This window comes from Nuphar pumila, chromosome 13, assembly GCF_984573655.1.
Source record: "Nuphar pumila chromosome 13, dmNupPumi1.hap1.1, whole genome shotgun sequence".
Lineage (NCBI taxonomy): Eukaryota > Viridiplantae > Streptophyta > Magnoliopsida > Nymphaeales > Nymphaeaceae > Nuphar > Nuphar pumila.
In genome coordinates, this window is record NC_143261.1 from 51,864,246 (window position 1) to 51,885,692 (window position 21,447).

At 35.2% G+C, this 21,447-nt stretch overlaps 1 protein-coding gene across 2 annotated transcripts; it reads left to right on the forward strand.

Annotated features, from left to right (window-relative positions):
* Positions 1-3,614: 3,614 nt before the first annotated feature.
* Positions 3,615-19,104, forward strand: LOC149818366 (C2 and GRAM domain-containing protein At1g03370-like). Of its 2 annotated transcripts, XM_089984940.1 has the most exons (9): positions 3,615-4,679; positions 5,662-6,891; positions 7,880-8,062; positions 8,222-8,505; positions 8,612-8,728; positions 8,837-9,099; positions 17,016-17,184; positions 17,308-17,580; positions 17,925-19,104. In XM_089984940.1, exons 1-9 carry the CDS (start codon positions 4,334-4,336, stop codon positions 18,123-18,125), a joined length of 3,066 nt encoding a protein of 1,021 aa, XP_089841066.1. In that variant the 5' UTR covers positions 3,615-4,333; the 3' UTR covers positions 18,126-19,104. The 2 variants fall into 2 exon arrangements, with proteins under 2 accessions (XP_089841066.1, XP_089841067.1); XM_089984941.1 differs by lacking the exons at positions 17,016-17,184; positions 17,308-17,580; positions 17,925-19,104 and having other exon boundaries at positions 3,617-4,679; positions 8,837-9,103.
* The last annotated feature ends 2,343 nt before the right edge of the window (positions 19,105-21,447 follow it).

A 21,447-nucleotide genomic window follows, 5' to 3' on the forward strand; every position in this document is an offset into this window, starting at 1 on the left:
CGGCCGGTGGTGGTTGCTCATTTTCCTTGGTCTAACCCTAAGCCTCCCCTTGCTCTTTCCCAACATGGGAGGGAAGGTAGTGAGCTGAATCGGTTCAATTGAATTGTGTGGTAAATGCAGATCTGCCGCATAAAGGACATCCATAGCTATTTCTTGCTTTCCAAGCAAGTGACAGATTCAAATACAATTTTCAAGCCTCCCCTTTGTTGTATTGAAGTCAATAAAACGAATTCAGGTTGTCAACATTTTCCCTGTCCCCCCACCCCACCCATCAAAGAAAGATAATAGAGCAGCATTCAAGTTCCATATTTAGATCCATTTTCATCCTAATAAAAAAAAATATGGGTCAATAAACTAAAAGTCAAATGGTTTAACATTCTTGGTCTAACAAGCTTTTAAGAAATATTGACAGAATCTAATCTAATCGCCCTTAATCCACTGATTCATTCAAATAGATCGGCTCTTCACCAATTTTCTTTAAATATTGGTCTGAATCCATCTTTCTTGTACTTTTTAAGTTTTGTTATGGCTGTGATATTTATCGTCCAAATTTACATGAAAAACCATCAAGTTGTGAGGGAAAACCCATGGGGCAAATCCAATTTACTATATAATAAATAAATATATTGACTTATATCTTAGAAAGCAATATGAAAACGGTACCTATCTTAGTCAATGATCCGTACCAAGACTAAAAATCACATGGAAAAAGCTACCAAAGAACTCTAGACACGGGACTCTTTTTCTCTTAATTAATGCACACAACCCAAAAGAGACCGCCATGTTCTCTTAATATACAAACGGTACCTATCTTGGTCAATGATCAAAACCAAGTCTAAAAACTACATGGAAAAAAATACCAAAGAAACCTTGGACTCTTTTTTCTCTCTTCTTTGCTCACTTTTATGTTTTTTCTGTCTTAATTAATAGGAAAATAAGAAAATAGAAGACATGAGGTGGTTGGGAGTTCCTCTCTGCCTCTTTTGTATTGGGACATGATCGCTTATGGGGCCAGCTTTCCTAACATCATTGAACCATACAAGTTATTATTTACTTTATTTTTTATTTTTTTATTTGTTTTAGATAATCTTTTAATGACTTTTTAATATTTTAATCAAAATAATTCAATATAGGCATTTTGAGAAGTGAGTTGGTATATATATATAGGATTAATCTAATATTAAGCTAATTATTAATCCAACATCATTAAAATAACTAAAATATCTTTAAAAGAATGGTATTTTTTAAAATGTATGATTATTTTTTTAGGCATTATAGGTCTTTTTAATTTGGAGGAAATTAAAAAGTCCAACACCTTTTTAAAAAAAAATAACTTTAGGCAGATATCAAAGTTACCTTTTTATGTCAAAAAGTAACCTAGTATTTTCAAAAATACTATTATTTTAAAGGTATTTCAGTCATTTTCATAAGGTTAAATCCATCTAATGTTAAAAACAACTAGTTAAATTTTAAATTAACCTATATATATATATATATATATATATATATATATAAAGAGATGTGATGACTTGACTTATTTGTGAAGAAATGATAGATGACTAAATATATCCGTATTCTTTAAGTCTAAGTAGAGATGAGAAAATTCAAATGAAACTTCGTAGTAAGCATAAGGAAAATGTGAGAGTTGCATGTCAGCAACGATGATTTATTTTGACTTCTATCAATATTCAAAGAGTTCCGATATCTACATCTCATGGTCTTCCTAATCTTTTGATAAGGGAATGAATCATAGCTAACAGAGCAATTATTTTATTGTATTCATTAATCCATTAGGCATATGATGCAATCAAAGATTGATCAAATTTCAATCTTTGTCAACTTTTATTTTATGTACATTTTAAAGGTTTTTAATATTTTTATAAAATAAATTAGAGATAACTTTGGTGCATTCAAACTAGAGACTCCTCAGTTATGATTGTGTGACCTAACCATTCAGCTATTTCATTCGAAGCCTATATCTCAATGAAGTTGCCCTTCTTCGTACCTATAAAAGGTTGACTGGTTCCGCTTATCTGGTAGGAGCAGCTAGTGCACGTCAACTTTTGTTGGGACATTGCAGGTTCAAAACCCAATGGTATAGTTGTATAAGTGGTAGGAGTCTGCCTAACCCCAGCTTGCCTTTAAAAATAAATAAATAAATAAAAGGTTGACTTAAGCTCTTCTTCCTATTTTTTTTTTATAGGCAATTTGACTAAACAACGTTTGTGCGATTCGAATTATTTAATTAGCTTTTTGTTTGTTTAGTCCTTATTGTTTATAATTAACTCATAAATCTTGCAGTATTTAGCAAAAAATTATGTGATATTTAAAAAAAAAAATCCATGATTTTATTATGATATTTTGAAAGGGTGATATTGGATGTCACAGGGACACGCCATTTTGGAACTGTGTCTCCACATATACAAGCGAACATGCTTGGAATGATGTGGAACACTGACATGTATCGTTAATATTATTTTATTTTTTAATAAACTTTTAATATTGTAAATGATGTTTCATTAACAAATGCATGTATGAAACGTTAAAAATAATGTTTTGTTAACTAAAAAAACAAAAAAACAATCGGTGTCCTAGTGTTCTCTTTTTCCTAAAACGTTTTTTAATTTGGATTGTACATGTATCTTTGTGACGTAGCTGATCTCATATTGAAGAGCATGGTATTTCTTTTTTTATTGACGAAGAACATGATAGTTCTAAAATATCACTTATTTTAAAAGTATTTCATGTTAACCCGATATTAATGAGATAAAAACACTTTTTTGATTTTGGACATTTTTTCATATTATTGCATTTTTATTTGTAACTTACGTATATAACGATGGGACCTTTTTCTTTTTTTTGGATCCAGACTCTGGTTCGGATCGGCAACCTCCACGAAACAACGACTCGGCTAAGCAGACATTTAATTCGAGGACAGTCGTCCATCTTTAAGATGAGCGTCCTCCGAGTCTCCGACCACCCAGCACAACAAACGAGAATTGACGAAGACTGAGTGGCAAAACAATGATATTTTCCTTGAATGGGGGCAATTTCAACACAGCCAACAGCCCATAAAATCAATAATCGTCGTCGACCCGGTCATCCTTCCTGCCCGCCGGAGCCGAGTCGGCCAGCAGATTGGAGCCGAGCCGAGGGTCGTTGGTGCCAAGTTTCTTCTTCCTGGTGCGTCTCTCTCTCTCTCTCTCTCTTTGTGGATCGTTTTTTTTTTCTGAAATTTTCGAAAATCAATTTTTTTTACTCGAAATAGCAAAGAGTGGGAGAGAGAGAGAATGCAGAAAAGGCGGACTTCTGGAGTTCGAAAACGCGTTTCACTCTCTCTCTCTCTCTCCGCCTTTCCTGCATCCTATCTCTCTCTCTCTCTCTATCCTTTTTGGTTGACCCAACCTTTTTTTGTGATCTTCTAAAACGCTTTATTCTCTCTCCGATCGTTTTTTAAGCATCAGAAACGTCGTTCTTTTTTTTATTGTCTAATGGGTTCATTTTTCCGTAGTTAATAAATTTTTCTTTACTTTTTGTATTTTTGTTATGATTCGGACCAATCCGTCGCTTTAAATTGGTATTACGCAGATGAATTTTCTTCATAAACTTTCTTTTTGGGGGGGTAATCGTGATGTAATTTTGATGTGATTAATTCGGTAATCAAAGCGAGGCTAGTGTTTTTCCATGCGGTTGGAACGCGTGATTTTTGTTCCTCCCGAAATTTGTTTTTCTTCTTCTTTCGCAATAATTAGATAACGGTGGAGATCGTTCAGGTGATAAAAAAATAAATTTTCTAAAAAAAATGGTAATTGTTTCATAAGATTATTCTTTTTATATGAAAAATTGAATGCAGTAAATTGTGAAAATTTGATTTTTTTTTGAGGTCAATGAATTTTTGTTTAATTATGACTTGAAATTTTCTCCGCATACATTGTCGTGTTGAAATTTCATTTTTCTTTTTTTCTCTAAATAAAAGTTTGCGTGCAGTATTTTCGGTTACATGGTCAAAGTCTCCAAGAAGAATTGTGTGCAATCCGTTTATCATATACACAATGTTTTTTGTTTTTGTTTTTGAGCTATTTTTGATAGGCTGAGTTTCTTGTACTCTTTTTTTTTTTCATTCTCAATTTATTTTTTCGCGCTTAGGAGGCGTTTCGACGTACATTCTTCTATTAAAAGTCATTGTTTTTCTTTGATTAGTTATCTAGAATGCCAATTCCATCAATCTTCATGTTATAGTTCCCATTCTTTATTTCTACATAAAGTTCATCAAAGGCCAACACTTGTACTAGAATTGTGGTATACATATATAGTGCTAAAATTGTACTCTGAAATGAACCTCTATGTCCATATAAGCAAAGCTAGGGACTTGCCGGCGAAGGTCAATGGTTCTAGTGATACATATGTGAAACTCCAGCTTGGAAGGAGCAGATTCAGGACTCAGGTTGTGAAGAAGAACCTGAATCCTTCATGGGAGGAGGGGTTTAGTTTCAAGGTTGATGATTTGAGTGAGGAACTGTGCATATCTGTGCTGGATGAAGAGAAATACTTCAGCGATGACTTCATCGGTCAGCTGAAATTGCCAGTGGGGAAGGTTTTTGATGCTGAGGGTCACACGTTGCAGCCGGCATGGTACCCTCTTCAACCTAGGAACAAGAAGTCCAAGAACAAAGATTGTGGTATGCCCTTGCAGTTTCTACACCCCATTATTCCTCTTTCTTTCTTTTTCTTAACATGTTTGTAGTTCATCGTCACAAATGATTGAGTGAGGAAATTGTATGGATATCTCTAATAAAACGAACAAAATTATAATTTAGTTTCTTCGTACAATATAAATCTGGTAACAACGAAGAGAGGGAACTGACAATCTTTTTTGTTGCAAAAGAACTTGGTTTTGAATAATTGAATGTTGTAGGAAGGAAATTTGTTTGCATGATATATTCTTTGCATAATTCAAGGGAGAAGTTGCTTCATCATAGTGCAGCTTGATTGCATAAAAGAAACTTGATTTGTTCAATACAACTTGCTTGTATTGTTCGATACTGGATTTTGACTTGTTTGTGACTATGGGATGCTTAATATGACAAATAAAAATGAAAGATAGATTGGTTTTCTTTAGGAAAGGGAAACATGATTTTAGGTGGTCGATTGCTTTAGTAAGCTATCATTTTTTTTTTCTTTTAAAATTCACTACCGAATCAGTGGGGATGAAACATCTTTTGTACAATCATGATTCAATTACTCATGTGTATTCTCTTCTGCAAATTAGATTTTATTGCAATTAGTATTTTTGCATATTTTGCCTTATTCACTACCAGATCAGTGGGGATGAAACATCTTTTGTACAAAAGTGATCCAATTGCTCACGTGTATTCTCTTCTTCTTCAAATTAAATTTTATTACCATTAGTATTTTTGCATATTTTGCCTAAGGTGACAGAAGTCAAATTTTGTTTGGAGGATGGTAATATAAAACAAAGTGGATTTCTGTTTTTAATTATGAGTATAATCAGAATGGATATTTCATTGCGTCGGAATTTGACTTTTTTTTTAGAAAACGGTTCAGCTAAAATGTTGTAGTTTATGTAGGCACCTAGATGATATTTTAGTTGGATTTCATTGGATAACTTAGCTCCATGATCATAATATTTTGGTTTTTCAGGTGAAATTTTTCTAGCCCTATCTTTGTCCCAAAGTAACTCTTTCAACACCCTGTTTCCAACTGTTTCTAGTGATGACATGACCAGCTCAGAGAAATCATTGAGCTCCACATTATCTTCTGATGGTGTTGGTGATTCATCGGCTGCAGCACATATGGAAGAAATGAATTCTTGTAAAGAAGAAAAGCCATGCACACTATCCCTTGCTGAGCGTCTTATTCAAATGCTGCGACATAAAAATGGTGAAACACCTGTGACCATTAACAGAGAAATTGATTCACCAGAATTGCCAGAGATTTCACCTGATCAGGAAACTAAAGTAGAGGAAATTGTGGATCCATCTGCTCCTGATACATTTGAAGAAGCACTTAGAAGCATGGAATCAAGAGATCAGGGGCAAGACATGCCTGACAATTTACCAGGAGGTGTTGTCGTAGACCAGGCCTATCTGATCACACCTTGGGATCTCAATTACCTACTTTTTGCTCCCGATTCAAAATTTATGAGGTCTTTTGCAGAATTTCAAGGGACCACTGAGCTGGTAGAAGGGTCATGGAGGCTGGAGGAGAGTCTCAAGAGAGTGGTGACATACACAAAGGCTGCTACTAGGTTGGTTAAGGCTTTGAAAGCAATAGAAGAACAAATATATCTTAAAGCGGATGGGAAATGTTTTGCAATATTGGGAAGCGTGAGCACTCCTGATGCTCCATATGGTAGCTGTTTTAAAGTAGAATTGCTTTTTTGCATAACCCCTGGACCAGAAATGCCCTCTGGGGAACAAACTTCTCACCTTGTAATATCTTGGCGCATGAATTTTCTTCAAAGCACAATGATGAAAGGCATGATTGAAGGGGGGGCTCGACAAGGGCTTAAGGACAACTATGAGCAGTTCTCCAATTTGCTTGCACAGACAGCTAAACCAGTGGATTTAACAGAAGCTGCTTCCGAAAAAGAGAGGATCTTGGCATCTTTACAAAGAGAGCAAGAGTCTGATTGGAAATTAGCATGGCGTTTTCTTGGGAATTGTACTATGTTGTCTGCCATCCTTGTGGGCCTGTTTGTTTCTTTACATATCATGCTAACAAAACCAAGCCCAATGCAGGGGCTTGAGTTTGATGGTTTGGACTTGCCAGATTCACTTGGTGAAGTGTTGGTGTCTGTGGTTTTGGTTATTCAGGGACAACGAGTTCTTGCGATGATCTCACGCTTCATGCAGGCAAGGAAACAAAAAGGTAAGTTTTGTTATAACTTGTCGGCCTTGGAGATAACATTGCCAATTGGAAAGCTTCTCAGAGATGATATGGGATTTCCAGAATTTATGAAGAATGTTATAGTTTTTTCGTAAATATAGTTTTCATAACTAAGTGTTGTTTTTCTAAATGGACAACTATTTTTCTGTTGATATTAAAAAAAATCAACTCTTTTGAATTTCTAAAGCACACCAAGGTTTTCCCTTGTTAATTAGAAAAGTCCAAAGGTCCTTCTGTCAAAGTTACAACAATCTCCACTTCTTTGATTGGTAGGCAGAACTGTGTGTCAAATTACTATGTTTATCTTTAACTGCATCATAATTGATTGTGTTTTACAATCTTACTTCGGGAAAAACCAACTCTAGTAAATAAGAGATAAAAAGTGAATGTGGTCTGCGTGGAGAATGGCCACATGGAGGAGGGGAAGAATCAAGGATGGTATAATTGGGAGAAGGGGGTAAAGTTGTTTTTTTAGGAGAAAAAAAAGTTTGAGGAAAGAGTTTAATAATGTTAAGGACAAAAATGTAAATATAAGACATACACCTGAGTTGGGTTAGTTGTAAACTAGGTTAAGTTAATATATATATATATATATATATATATATATATATATGCTTTTAATTAACAGAGAGCAAACTTAGGTGCTTTTTTCAGAAATTCAGAATTTTGTGAAGAATTCTAAAAGGTTAGGTGTCTTTTCGAACTTCTCCTGTTCCAATAAACACGTGCATGGATGCTGCTATAAACTGGCCAATGCAACGTTACCTAGTTAAGAATAATTTCATGTTTTTCAACCCAGCAAATCTCATCACGTGCTTTGTGTGCTTCCTCTGAATCCATTCCCTTGAAACTTTTGGAAGATTGAATTGGCATCATGGATATTAGTTAAGGAAATAACTGTGCTTCCTTTTCATTTTTTATGTGATTGCTGTCTTTATTTGCAACTAATCTATACTACATTGAACACCAGGCAGTGATCATGGAGTCAAAGCACAGGGAGATGGATGGTTGCTTACTGTGGCTCTGATTGAAGGAACCAAATTAGCTGCTGTTGATACAACTGGTTTTTCAGATCCGTATGTTGTATTCACTTGTAGCGGAAAATCAAAGACAAGCTCAATCAAGTATCAAACACTCAATCCTCAATGGAATGGTAAGACTGTAGACTCTCAAGATGCACAGCTACAATAAATAAATGTCTTAACTGGGGGAATAGGGAATTTTGGTTGCAAAAGAGACTGAGTTTAAAAGAATTAAAATATGCTATTAAAAAGGAAATGATTTTTGTTTTTCTCTTTCCCTGTCTTCTCAGAAATATTTGAGTTTGATGCCATGGATGATCTCCCATCTGTCATGGGTATTGAAGTATTTGATTTTGATGGACCGTTTGATGAAGCTACATCTCTTGGACATGCAGAGATCAATTTTTTAAAGTCTAATTTAGAAGATTTAGCTGATATATGGATTCCTTTGAAAGGAAAATTAGCTCAAACTCACCAATCTAAGTTGCACTTAAGAGTTTTCTTGAGCAATACAAAAGGTACTGAAGTCGTTAAAGAATACATCTCAAAGATGGAGAAAGAGGTCGGTAAAAAGGTAAATGTGCTCCTTTGGCATGATGGCTGCTTTGCCAAGTTGCAGTCTCTTCTTTTCCTCCCTTTCTCATAGATTCAATGAAAATTGAAATTGTAACTCTTTGTAGATAAACTTGCGATCACCTCAAACAAATACAGCATTTCAGAAACTCTTTGGGCTTCCACCAGAGGAATTTCTTATCAATGATTTTACTTGTCATTTGAAGCGCAAAATGATACTTCAGGTGCTGTAGCCTGTTTCAACATTGTGATGTTTCATGCTAGCTAGTAATTTCTTTATTTTTAGTCCATTAAACAAGAAGTAAATAGTAAATAGGGCTGTATTTATGCAGGGTCGCCTTTTTCTATCAGCAAGAATCATAGGATTTCATGCAAACTTATTTGGTCATAGAACTAAGTTTTTCTTTCTCTGGGAAGACATTGAAGATATTCAAGTAGTACCTCCATCCTTAGCATCAGTTGGTAGTCCGTCCCTAATGATTATTCTACGCAAAGGCAGAGGAATGGATGCCAGGCATGGTGCCAAGACTCAAGATGAAGCAGGCAGGCTGCGGTTTCACTTCCAGTCATTTGTGTCATTCGATGCAGCAAATAAGTAATCATTTGAAATCCATTATTTATAGTATTTGCCTTAATTTTAACCAAGCCTCTTTGTGTGATGTGATCCTTATCAGCTAAAGTGGGATAGTCTTTTCAATCCGTAAACCAGGTTTTAAACTCATTCTGAACACAAATAGGATGAACACAGAAGATTCTGGCTTGCACCTTAATTAAGATTACTTTTCAGAGGAATTATGCATGGGGTTTCCTTATAATTATGACAGATTATATTGATACATAAGAGGATCTTGGTCTATGATACTTTAATTGCTACAATGTCTATTGACTCTATTCACATCAGGCAGAAAAAACAAGATTGTATATATGTATTCTGACCTGTCAATTTTGTGCCCCTTCTTTAAAGGCATCACACTTGGTTTTTCTTACTGGTTCATGTGCTATATGAACTCTATTGGTTCACCTTAGAGATCTACTTGCTATGCCTGTGAAGTGGATTTAGATTAGCCTTATTTTTGGAAATTATTTGATGGTTTCTTCTAAATCCCTAGAAAGATGTGGTTTTACTGTCAGTGTTTCTTATTCGGTTTGGTTGTTAGTGTTAAAAATGTAATTCTTATGTACGTATATATATAAAGATATGTATACATATATTATATATATATATTTATTTATTTATTTTGATCATAATACCCGAAAAGGGTATTTCTGTATTTTTCTATTTTACGCATATACCACTTAGAAATATGATTGTATTCTTTTTTTTTTCTCTTTTCCCTTTGTTCTTTATTTTTATTCCTTTTTGTGGTTTTCGTGCCACCTTGGGAAGGCTCCCCAAAAGAGTCGTTGGGGAGCCCCCAACGGTGGCTCCCCTTTGTGGTGTATATATAGGGGTGTTTCCCCTTGTAAATGTATGGCTTGAGTGTCTCAAGCTCCTCTTTTTTCATTCAATATATTCTCGTTACATGCATTTGTGCATGTTTGCATTATTTTATGCCTTTGTGCGTATTTGTTCAAGTGTTGTTTGAGTGCCTTTGTGCACATTTTTTGTGAAGTATTAGTGCTTGTATGCGTATTGTCTTTTCGTATACATTTTTACATGGTATCAAAGCTTGGTTTGAAGAAGGAAGGACGTGTGGTTGAGTGTCTCGAAAAGCATGCCTTCAAGTTTTTTGTGATTGACGTGGAGACTTATCTTCATCAAATATTTTGGAAGTTTCCTACAACAAGTAAGATCTAAAATCTTATTGCGGTACGTGAATTTTTCTTTATTCTCTTCTCTCTAATGGGCGAAAAAGACTCCCATTTCTCTCTTGGCTTCAAGTTGAATGGCTCAAACTATCATGTTTGGGGGCGGGAACATGAAAGCTCACATAAAAGGTAAAGGTCTTTGGGGATACGTTCTTGGTTCTATACCGGAACCCGAACTAAAGATTACTTTGGTAGAGAAAGGTGAAATTAAAATCCTCGAAGGAGAAGAAAGAAATAGAGCTCTTGAAGAATATTTCAAGAGACATGAATAATGAGAAATGAAAAATTTCAAGATTCTTTCTTGGATTTTTTCATCGGTTGAAACTAAGATCAATACCAATATTATTAAATTAAAGAAAGCATCAGAAGCTTGGTATTATCTTGAGAAAATGTACACGTCAAGAGACTTGTCTCACAAATATTATCTCTAAAAAAGGGCTTTGACCCTTCAACAAAATGAAATGTCTATAAGGGAATATTTTTCCAAATTATCATCCATATGGGATGAACTCGCTATGCTTGAGCCTAAATGGAGTGGAGAAACCATTGAGCTTAGGTACAAACAATTAGAAGATGGTCATTTTTTTAATTTTTTGAATGGGATTAGATTCGAGTTCAAGCAAATTCGGTTTGCTTTTCTCTCCTCTTTTGTTTCTCCCTCGCTTGAAGATGTCATTGCAAAGCTAAGTGGGGAGGAAACGCGTATGAATACTAGCAAATAAAATACGAGTGTTCTTGCAACTTCAGCTAATGAAGAAAGTGATGCCATTAATGTCATTTCAAGACCCGAGAACAACGTTCGAACTTATAAGCCTCCTCACTTCAAAAATCAAAATCAAGGATCAAGTGGTCAAGGAGGAAGAAAGGACTACAACAAAATTGTGTGTCATTTTTATAAGGAACCAGGGCACATCAAACCTGTTTGCCCTAAATGGAAGAAGCTGCTTGCCATGGCCACCACATCCCAAAAGGAAGAAAATGTGATTTCCTCAAATGGAGCTCTTTCTCTATATCAGATCGTGAAAGCGCTTCAACCACTTCTTAAGGGAGCTATTTCTGTAGCAGCTACATCTACCTATTCTTCTCTTGGTAAGACCTCCTGGCTCTTAGATTCGGGTGCCTCTTTTCATATATCCCCCAACATATATTCTTTATCCGATTTTTTAAAGAATTCATCATCATCTTTTGTTTCAACTGTCGATGGCACTTCTCTTGAAATTAAAAGAAATGAAAATTTTGAAGAAAAAGGTTTTTTTATTCCTAAAATTAGATTTATTCCAAAACTAAATTTAAACTTGCTTTCTGTCTCGCAACTCTCGGACCATGGATGTGATATAAAATTCTCGTCTGATAAATGTTGGATACAAGATCGCCGGTCTGGGAAATTGATTGGGGAAGGCTCTAGAAAAGGAGATATTTACTATGTGGACTTTCTTCAAATTCCAAAAGATTCTTTTTGTAATGTGTTGCATCACAAAGACATTAATGTATGACACAAAAGACTTGGCCACCCCAATGTCACAAAAAATTTGTATCTTCTGTTTGCCAAACATTTATGTAAAGAAAATTTTGTTTGTAATAATTGCACACTTGAAAAAATGAAAAGTTTGCCATATTATCAAAGATTCATGTTTACTACAAAACCTTTTGAACTTGTTCATTCAGATGTTTGGGGACTGACACCCATTATTTGAAAAGGAGGGTTCTCTTATTATGTGATATTTGTGGATGATTTCTCTAGATTTACTTGGATATATTTCCTCAAATATAAACATGAGGTTTTTGCAACATTTAAATCTTATCATATGATGATTAAAAATCAATTTGACAAAAATTTAAAGATTCTTAGAACTGATTCTGGGGGAGAATATCTTTCAAATGATTTTAAAAGTTATCTTGAGAAACATGGGATAATTCATCAAAAATCTTGTCTCAAAATACCCTAAAAAAATGGTTTGGCCGAAAGGAAACATAGACACATTATTGAGACAACCAGAACCTTGCTCATTTCCCAAAACATCCCTAAAAGATTTTAGGCCGAAGCCGCCCTTGCATCTGTCTATCTTATCAACCGTATTCTATAAAAAAAATGTTTTATAATAGGTTAAGGGTTTTTGGGTGCAAATGTTTTATTTTGACAGATAAAAATGATAAACTTTCACCTAAAGCCATTCCATGTGCCTTCCTTGGGTATTTCGAGACTCAAAAAGGATTTTGGTGCTACAATATTAAGAATGATAAATTATGTGTCTAAAAATGTAAGCTTTCTAGAAAATGTTAGTGGGTTTGAAAAATCTGAATCTCATGAGAAAAATATGGATTATTTCTTCTTATTTGATCTATTGTCAAGAGATGATGAGATCAGTGATGAGGAATTCACACCAAGTGAAAATGAAATAGAAGAGAATAGCAATCCTCCTCAACATTTTATCTATCATGAGGCTGATGATAGATCTTCTAGGGAACCTATTGTATACAGACATAGAGACCAAAGCAGTTTTAAAAGTGCTATAGAGAAATATAGTGAGCCTAGTGAAACCATCACTTTGGGTGAAAGTTCTCAAAGAACCGAGAGAAATAGGAGACGTCCTTCTAGATTCATATCTTATGACTCCTTTTCTCCCAAACATAGAGCGTTCCTTAGTGCCATACACTCATACGTTGAGACCAAAATTTTTAAAGAAGCCAAAAAGATGAATAAATGGGTAGAAGCAATGGAAAATGAACTAAGGGCTCTTAGAAAAGCTAGAACATGGGAGTTTCACGATCTTTCTAAAGGAAAGAAAAGTACATGATGTAGATAGGTTTTTAAAGTGAAAACCAAGAGTGATGAAACTCTTGAGATATATAAGGCGCGTCTAGTTGCTAAGGGATATGGACAAGAATATGAGGTAGACTATGATGAAACGTTTGCCCCTGTTGCTCGAATGATTACCGTTAGATGCCTTATTACCATTGCATCAATTAAAAAACAGAACATTTATCAAATGAATATTAAAAATACTTTTTTAAATGGAGATTTAAATGAAGAAGTTTATATGACTGCTCATCTTGGAATGGATTGCCCTAATGGTAAAGTTTTTCGTTTACGAAAAGCTCTTTATGGTCTAAAGCAAGCTCCCAAAGCTTGGTATGACCGATTTAACTGCTAATGATAGAAAATGGATTTGTCTCATACTATACTAACACTGCCTTATTTGTAAAGAAATATGATGCAGGAATTGTAATCTTGCTGTTATATGTTGATGACATGTTAATTATAGGTGATGATATCAAGGGAATTAAAAAAATTAAGTCTGCGCTAACTGAAAAATTTGAGATGTCAGACTTAGGTTTTCTGACATACTTTCTGGGCATTGAAGCTGCTTTCTCTCATAGAGGATATTTTTTATCCCAAAATAAGCTTTCTTGTGAGATAATTGACAGGTCATTACTGATGACAAAATTTGTGAAACACCCGAAGTTGTTAGATCCAAGATGATGATCGATGATGAGATTATTTTGGATAATCCTACTCCTTACAGACAGTTGGTTGAGTCATTGATGTATCTTAGCATCACTAAGCCCGATATATCTCATGCAGTTCGCATTGCAAGTCAATTTCAACATGCCCCTACATCGGTTCACATGAGTTCCATCCTTTAAATCATCAGATATATAAAGGGAACAACAAATAAGGGAGTATTTCTTTCTTCATCATCTGAATTAAATTTAATTGCGTGTATTGACTCTGATTAAGTAGGTGACCCTAATAATCATCACTCCACCACTGGTTTTTGTATCTTTTTAGGTGAATCGCTGGTCTCTTGGAGGTGTAACAAGCAATAGAAGGTCTCTTTGTCCTCCACCGAAGATGAGTATAGAGCCATGACATTCACAACCATGAAAATAGTATGGATTCGACGTCTGCTAGGAGATATGGGAGTTAATATTCTAGAACCGACAAAGTTGTGTTGTGACAATAAGAGTACAATATACATTGCCAAAAATCATACCTTCCATGAGCGCACGAAGCACATAGAGATGGACTGCCATTATGTTCGGGAAGAATATTTGAAAAAAATCATCGATCTTTCATATGTGACATTGGAGTATCAACTAGCGGACTTCTTCACTAAGGCGCTTTGCTGCTCTCGGTTTTATTTTCTTTTGGGCAAACTTGCGATTATCGCACCGTAAGTTTGAGGGGGGTGTTAAAAATGTAATTCTTATGTACGTATATATATTAATATATATATAAAGATATATATATATATATATATATACATATATATTATATATATGTATACATATCTCTATACATATATATAATATATATATATATATATTTATTTATTTATTTATTTTGATCATAATACTCGAAAAGGGTATTTCTGTATTTTCCCATTTTACGCATATTCCACTTAGGAATATGATTGTATTCTTTTTTTTCTCTTTTTCCTTTATTTTTATCCCTTTTTGTGGTTTTCGTGCCACCTTGGGAAGGCTCCCCAAAGAGTCGTTGGGGAGCCCCCAACTGTGGCTCCCCTTTGTGGTGTATATATAGGAGTGTTTTCCCTTGTAAATGTATGGCTTGAGTGTCTCAAGCTCCTCTTTTTTCATTCAATATATTCTCCTTACATGCATTTGTGCATGTTTGCATTATTTTATGCCTTTGTGCATATTTGTTCAAGTGTTGTTTGAGTGCCTTTGTGCACATCTTTTGTGAAGTATTAGTGCTTATATGCGTATTGTCTCTTCGTAGACATTTTTACAGTTAGTAGTTCCTTTTGAAATCGTGAATGCAATGGTATCTTGTCTCAGATCTTCTAAAATGCTTGGATCAATATTTTCCTCATTTTCTGTTCCTCAGCTTGTGATTACTTATATTGATTGACTTTATCTTTTCATCTGTGTATGAGGTTTTCTCATTCGCAGGGTATTCTTTGTCATTTACTCTGCTCACTACTATATTCCTTGGGCTGATTGCTTACGCCTTAAGCGTTTTACCTAAATTATTTATGCCTCAGATTCATTTTAATTCCCAAGTTGACTCCTGGCAAGATTGACGTTGGGGTTTTCTGGGGTTCATTGTACTTGGCACACATCAGCTTCCATTCTGAGCATGATTTGTTGTTCACAACAGTTTACTAGAAAACATGAAGGCACATAAACTATACTTGTTCCAATAAGAACAAGGAGTTTTATGAAGTTGTTATTGCTGGAGCGATCTTGACTTAAGGTCCACAACCTGCTTATTGCTGTACAAGCAATGGCCCAACACGATGCTATCACTTTAGCTTTATAACTCCTTAGTAGATGTCATGTCAAGATATTCTACATTAGATTTTTGAACAAGAAAACTCTTGACACTGCATACTAGATATGTCCACCTGTTCATTAATTTAGATGCTTCCTGGCATATGATTGCTTAGGAAGTTAACTTTGTAATTTTTTCATTTTGAATTTTTATATTGTACTCTTGCTTGGTTTTCAACGACAGGCTCTGATAATCTTGATTTTGTGGCTAAGTTCTCTCTTTCTGAAGTTTAATGTGTGAAAAATGCTAGGAAATTGCTTACTCCAGTTCTCAATCTACTATGTCCATAGTTTGGAAATAAATTAGTTCTGTACTTGGTGGTAATCTCTTCTTGTTGGAATATTTGGATTTTCTCCCGGTCTCGCAACTTTGCTGGCCCAGTTAGTGACTCAACACCTTAGCATCATGAGATTGGTCATGCGTTTATGCCTTGAGTACTGGGTACGAAGACTGCAGGTTTCTCTGGCTTCCTTTCTTCAGAAAAACAGTGTGTGTATCTAACCTACCATGAGAGTTTTCATTTTAAGCTTCAAGCTTTCCCTTATTGGGATTCATAATATTCTGCTTCTTGGAAGTTCATGAATTGTGATCAAGAGACAATACTCACTGCTTCAAGGATAAAAGTCATTCCATGTTCTTGTGTCTATCTTGGGCCTAATTCTTGCCAACTTTATAATTTTCAATACTACTTTCAACTTTTTTTAAACTGAAATTCCATCATTTTTATTGGTATTTTTCTTAAGATCTTGTTCCATATCAAGTATCATGGAATGAGTGAAAACATTCACTCAGTGTTGGTATTTTGTATTGCCTCTCATGTCCTTGCATCCCTCAGCTGGTAGGTGTCACTGAAAGAACGGTCACATGTTTGAGACACCTAGGGCCCAGGTTCATGCTTATTCTGTTTCAGCGTTAAACAACAGACATTTGTATTTACCGGGGACCCCACTATCTATAAAGGTTTTGGGCTTTCATTTTAACAGTACTTTATCTTATAAATTATGGATTTGTTCCACACCTATACTCTTTGTAAAAGGTTTTTCTCCTCCCAACTGTTCAACTAGCTGATCGCTGTTTCACATTTTTTAATTATGTTTCCAGCATTGAATAAGATGAGGATGTATCTTGGGTATTAGAGGCATTCCTTTCATTGTTATATATCCTGTTGTAGGTGGATGTGTGTGTATTAGTAGTTGTGATTATCATAACTCACGTCAGGGAATTGATGCTTTGAAGCTAGATTTTCTTTGCAGAGAAGACATCTTGTGACAATCATAAACAGTTAGATTAGAAATAAATTTTTCTTTAGACCAGACATTTGCAATGACATGTACTCTATATATGAATTTAAGGCAGTAGAAACCAGGAAATATCATTATCTTTACTACATGCATGTCTAACAGGACAATCATGGCACTATGGAGGGCAAGGTCCTTGACCCCAGAGCAGAAGATGCAAATAGCAGATGAGCAGTCTGATGCAAGAAGCATCCATACAGACGAAACTGGATCTTTATTGGGTGTGGAGGATGCCATCATGAAGGAGGTTTATTCTTCTTTGCATTCTATCCATGTAAGTGTTTGCTTTTTCATGTATGTGTGTGTAAGCATGTGGATGTGGGCAATGTGTGTGTGTCTGTGCATGAGTCTGTGTCTCCTGCATTTATGTTATTTTAACTTTTTAACATGTTGACAGATCGACTCACTAATGGATCTGTTTGGTGGAGGTCACTTGGAAAAGAAAGTAGTGGAGAAGGTTGGATGTCTTAATTATTCGTACACACCATGGGAATTGGTTAAGCCTGATGTAAACCAGCGGAATATCTCTTATAAGTTTAATGAGATTGTATCTCGTTATGGAGGAGAGGTGAACAGTACCCAGCAGAGGTCTTTTCTTGCTGATCAGAAGGGGTGGATTGTTGAGGAGGTGATGACACTCCAAGGTCTCCCACTTGGTGACTACTTCAATGTATGAATGTCACTTGATTATTGTAGTTATTACCAGATTAATATATTTTGGACTTTCTAGTGTTTAGATTCCTGGGGCCTCTACAAGTTTTTACTGAATTGACTGGCTTGGCCTAAGTCCATAAATAATGTAATCTCATTGCCATCCACATTGGCTACTCATACCAGGTCCAAAGCAAATCCTGTTTGATTTGCATTCTTTCATTTGTCCAGCCCCTACATTTAGCCTTGCCATGAGCTTGCTTTAGATGGTTACTACATATTACTGTCCTAGTGAAATTATCAATTGGAGATCTTTTCTTTAGGTTTTGTTGTCGTGTTTAAACATGTTCTCCCATTTTGCAGGTTCACTTGAGATACCAGGTTGAGAATGTACCATCAAGATTAAAGGCTTGCTATGTCCAAGTATATGTAGGTGTTGAATGGCTGAAAGTCACAAGGCATCAAAAAAGGATCCGTGAAAACATAGAATCGAAGCTTGCAGGCCACTTGAAGGAAATCTTTTCTGTAGCTGAGAAGGAAGTGCTACTGGGGCAGTCAATATAGTCATGTTGATCTTCGAAAATATGCACATGAGAATCCTCAAGCCTGAGCCTACAGCATCAGTTTGTTGATCAAAGATGTCCTAGATCCATTGAACAGAAAAATGAGCTGTTCTCAGATGAGATATGGCACCATCTTGGAGACTGGAATCTACAGAGAAGATTTCCATTTTTAGTAGCATGTCTGCTGAGGAAGACCAATCAACCTTGGAAAGAGCATAAATGATTGTTGAAGACTTTTTCACTATGCATGTCGTGCATCAGTGTATTGAATCTTCAAACTTTGGAGCACCCTTCTATGATCATTTGTTGTTGAATGTTAATGAGACAGAAACAGCCAAGTTGTTCACTAATGCATACTTTTACCTGTTCAAAGGTTGGGATTCTCATCATTCTCAACAAATTTAAAATTTCGAAAGTTTAAATAGATGGTGCAACAAACTAAGATGGAGAAGCATTAAGGGAATTTGACAAGGGTTTCAATCTTCCTGAGTGAAATGGTGATGACCCAAAACTTGGAATAAGGCTTGTAATCAACCAGACCCTATGTCAACTGATTCTGCTCTTCAGAATCTTCTGAGGCAACAGAACATGAGCACCTTTTTGCATCTTCATCTTGTTATTGGGCCGACTGACAATGAAACAGCAAATGGCTGGAACATTCTCTTCAAGTTGGTGCTTGTGAACACTGAAGTATGACTTAATCTTGCTCTGGAGAAGCTTCGACTCTTCGGACAGTGCATTTCACTGTTACATTTCTTGGATAATCTTGTATAAAATGTAATTAGCAGCTAGATTTCTTGGTTGATCATGTATAAAGTGTAATATAGCAGCTAGTGGGCTCATTATCTGTTCTCCCTGCTTGCTTTTTGGGGCAGAAGTGGGATTTTGATCATGTATAGAGTCTTGAGTTTTGAAAATTCTTGTGTTACTGTCATGCAGCGTCCACTTGGCAACGTTCTATAATAAAATTTCATTTAGGTGAGATAGAAGTTCATGCATTTGTTGTTTATTTTGGACAGCTTACCCTTTCAGGCAATTTTTTTTAGATTTTTGAAATTCCAAAAATGGGGGGAATTTTTTATCTGCGGCATCCAGATGTCCAGAAATTTTGGCATGCCTTCTAGTAACAGGAAATTTGTAGATCTAACAATACATTAGACATGACAAGATATTGGTCCACTCAAATCCTTCATCTCTAATATGTAGTCCACTACTAACCTTAATGAAATTAGTATGAAATCCTTGAACTCCTATAATCTCAAAATACCTTGATGGTACCTAAATAAAGAATTCAGCCATCCTGATGACCCAAAGGTTTCTAAAGAATGACCTTCCTTGATTCCAACTGTCCAAAATATTACTTTGCTGCAGCTCTCTAAGCTCTGGTACATGTAGAACATTACAATGAAAGAAAATAGCTAAAGCAACAAATCGATGCTAAATGACAAAAACCCAACAGATTAGTGCCAAATGAGAAAACCAACATAGAAAATGTTATATTCTCTCAGGTTAATGTATGGCATTAGACCTGACGACCCAAAATGATCAGCTTTATATATCACTTCAGTCTACTGAACTTATAGATGGAAATGAATCTACTGGGAAAAACTTCAAAAATTTCTTAAAACCTGGAACACATTGTGGCTCCCTAGCACTTCCTAGCGCTCAGTCTGGCCTTCTGAATCTTGGCCTTGGTACAGCCCTGTGAATTGAGTGAACCAATTGAAGTTCCCACCACTCAGGAATCCATGCAATTATTTGTACTTGGGGACAGACATAATAAGTCTGGTTGTGTGAATGTGAAACTTACCTGGTTCCAAGTCCACGCTGAGTCTATCCAGATGCAAACTCAAAAGTATTTACTGGGTCATTAAGATCGTAGTCTCATTCATACTCAATGAGTTGTAAACAAGTGGCAAAGGAGTTGGAAACACTATGTGTGTGTGCACAATGCTCAACGACTGGGTCTATCCAGATCCAAACTCTAAGTCTTTACTATAGGTCATCAAGACCTTAGTCTCATTCATACTCAATCAGTTGGAAACAAGTGGGGATAGAGCTAGTTGGCAAAGGAGCGTATGCCCTTGCTAGTTTTGGGCCTTGTCCTAATCAGAGAGAGGTGGAAACTCCATAGCATAGCCTTTGAACATGGGAAAGATTCCTCTAGTGAGGCATGCTTAGAATTCCCGTATTAGAGAATTCCATGCCACACAGGAAATTTATATTTGGATTGGCTGAAACATGGACACATTGAATTCCCAGCCAAGTTCCCAACCTGAGCCAATTCTGAGGTCTGAATTCTCATTTCAAGTTAGAAATTGGAATTTAAAATCTTGGAATTTGATGTAGAACCCAATACATGATATGAGTTCATAATTTTTTTTAATAATAGGGCACAATTTTTTGTTAAACTTTTTAATCAATATTTTTTTATATTTTAATGTATAAAAACTGTATTACAGGGACACGCCATTTTGGCTACATGTCATTAGTAACATGAGCGGATATGGCTGCACGCACTAACTTGGACATTGACACATACAAATATTATTTTAATAATAATTTAATGAACACTGTATTTTAAATATTAAAATATTAGATTTCATTGATTAAAAATTAAAAGATACCATGTCCTCCTGTTCTAAAAAAAATTAAACTTGAATGAATGTACTGTTCGACTAATTTGATATGTTTTCTTAAAAACCTTATAATTTTTGCTATTCTTTCAATATCCAAAATTGCAAATACCTAACTTTATGAGGACCTTTTTACCCTTCATAATTGTGAATTGATGGGTTATTGCGATAAAATTGTACCGTCCATCGTATAGTACATAATACGAACCTCGCATAAATATATTTGCAAAATTTTGGTTAAACTGAAACCCAAAACATCGTAAATATCCTACTTATTCACCTATACTTTATGAATTCGCATAACCATATGTGTGAACCTCTACTTAAGTTGAATGTCACAACATTGCATATATCCTACTTAAATATTTATAAATTTATTACATATATGTGAGTTTTCTTATTATTTGTAGAGTTCACCAATTATATATAAACTCATTTTTGTACCTAGGGTTTCTTCTTTTCATTTGTATCTATAAAAAACTTTCATGTAGAATCCTCTGCATTGTTCATCTCCCCTTGCATCGATTTTTGTATAATTTGGCATTGTATTCCAAGAAGGTTGCAGTATCACCCTTGTTATCGACTTTCTCATCTACAGGTTCGAAAAGTGAGTTTCATATATATATATATATATATATATTGAGTTTCATTCTATTGGAATTGAGAGAATCATGAAAATAAGTTTTT

Coding starts and splice junctions, on each gene's coding strand:
- LOC149818366 (XM_089984940.1), top strand. CDS start 4,334: ATGAACCTCTATGTCCATATAAGCAAAGCTAGGGACTTGCCGGCGAAG. Junction 8,729..8,836: donor AGCGCAAAATGATACTTCAG/GTGCTGTAGCCT, acceptor GTATTTATGCAG/GGTCGCCTTTTTCTATCAGC. Junction 17,185..17,307: donor CTTCTTTGCATTCTATCCAT/GTAAGTGTTTGC, acceptor ACATGTTGACAG/ATCGACTCACTAATGGATCT.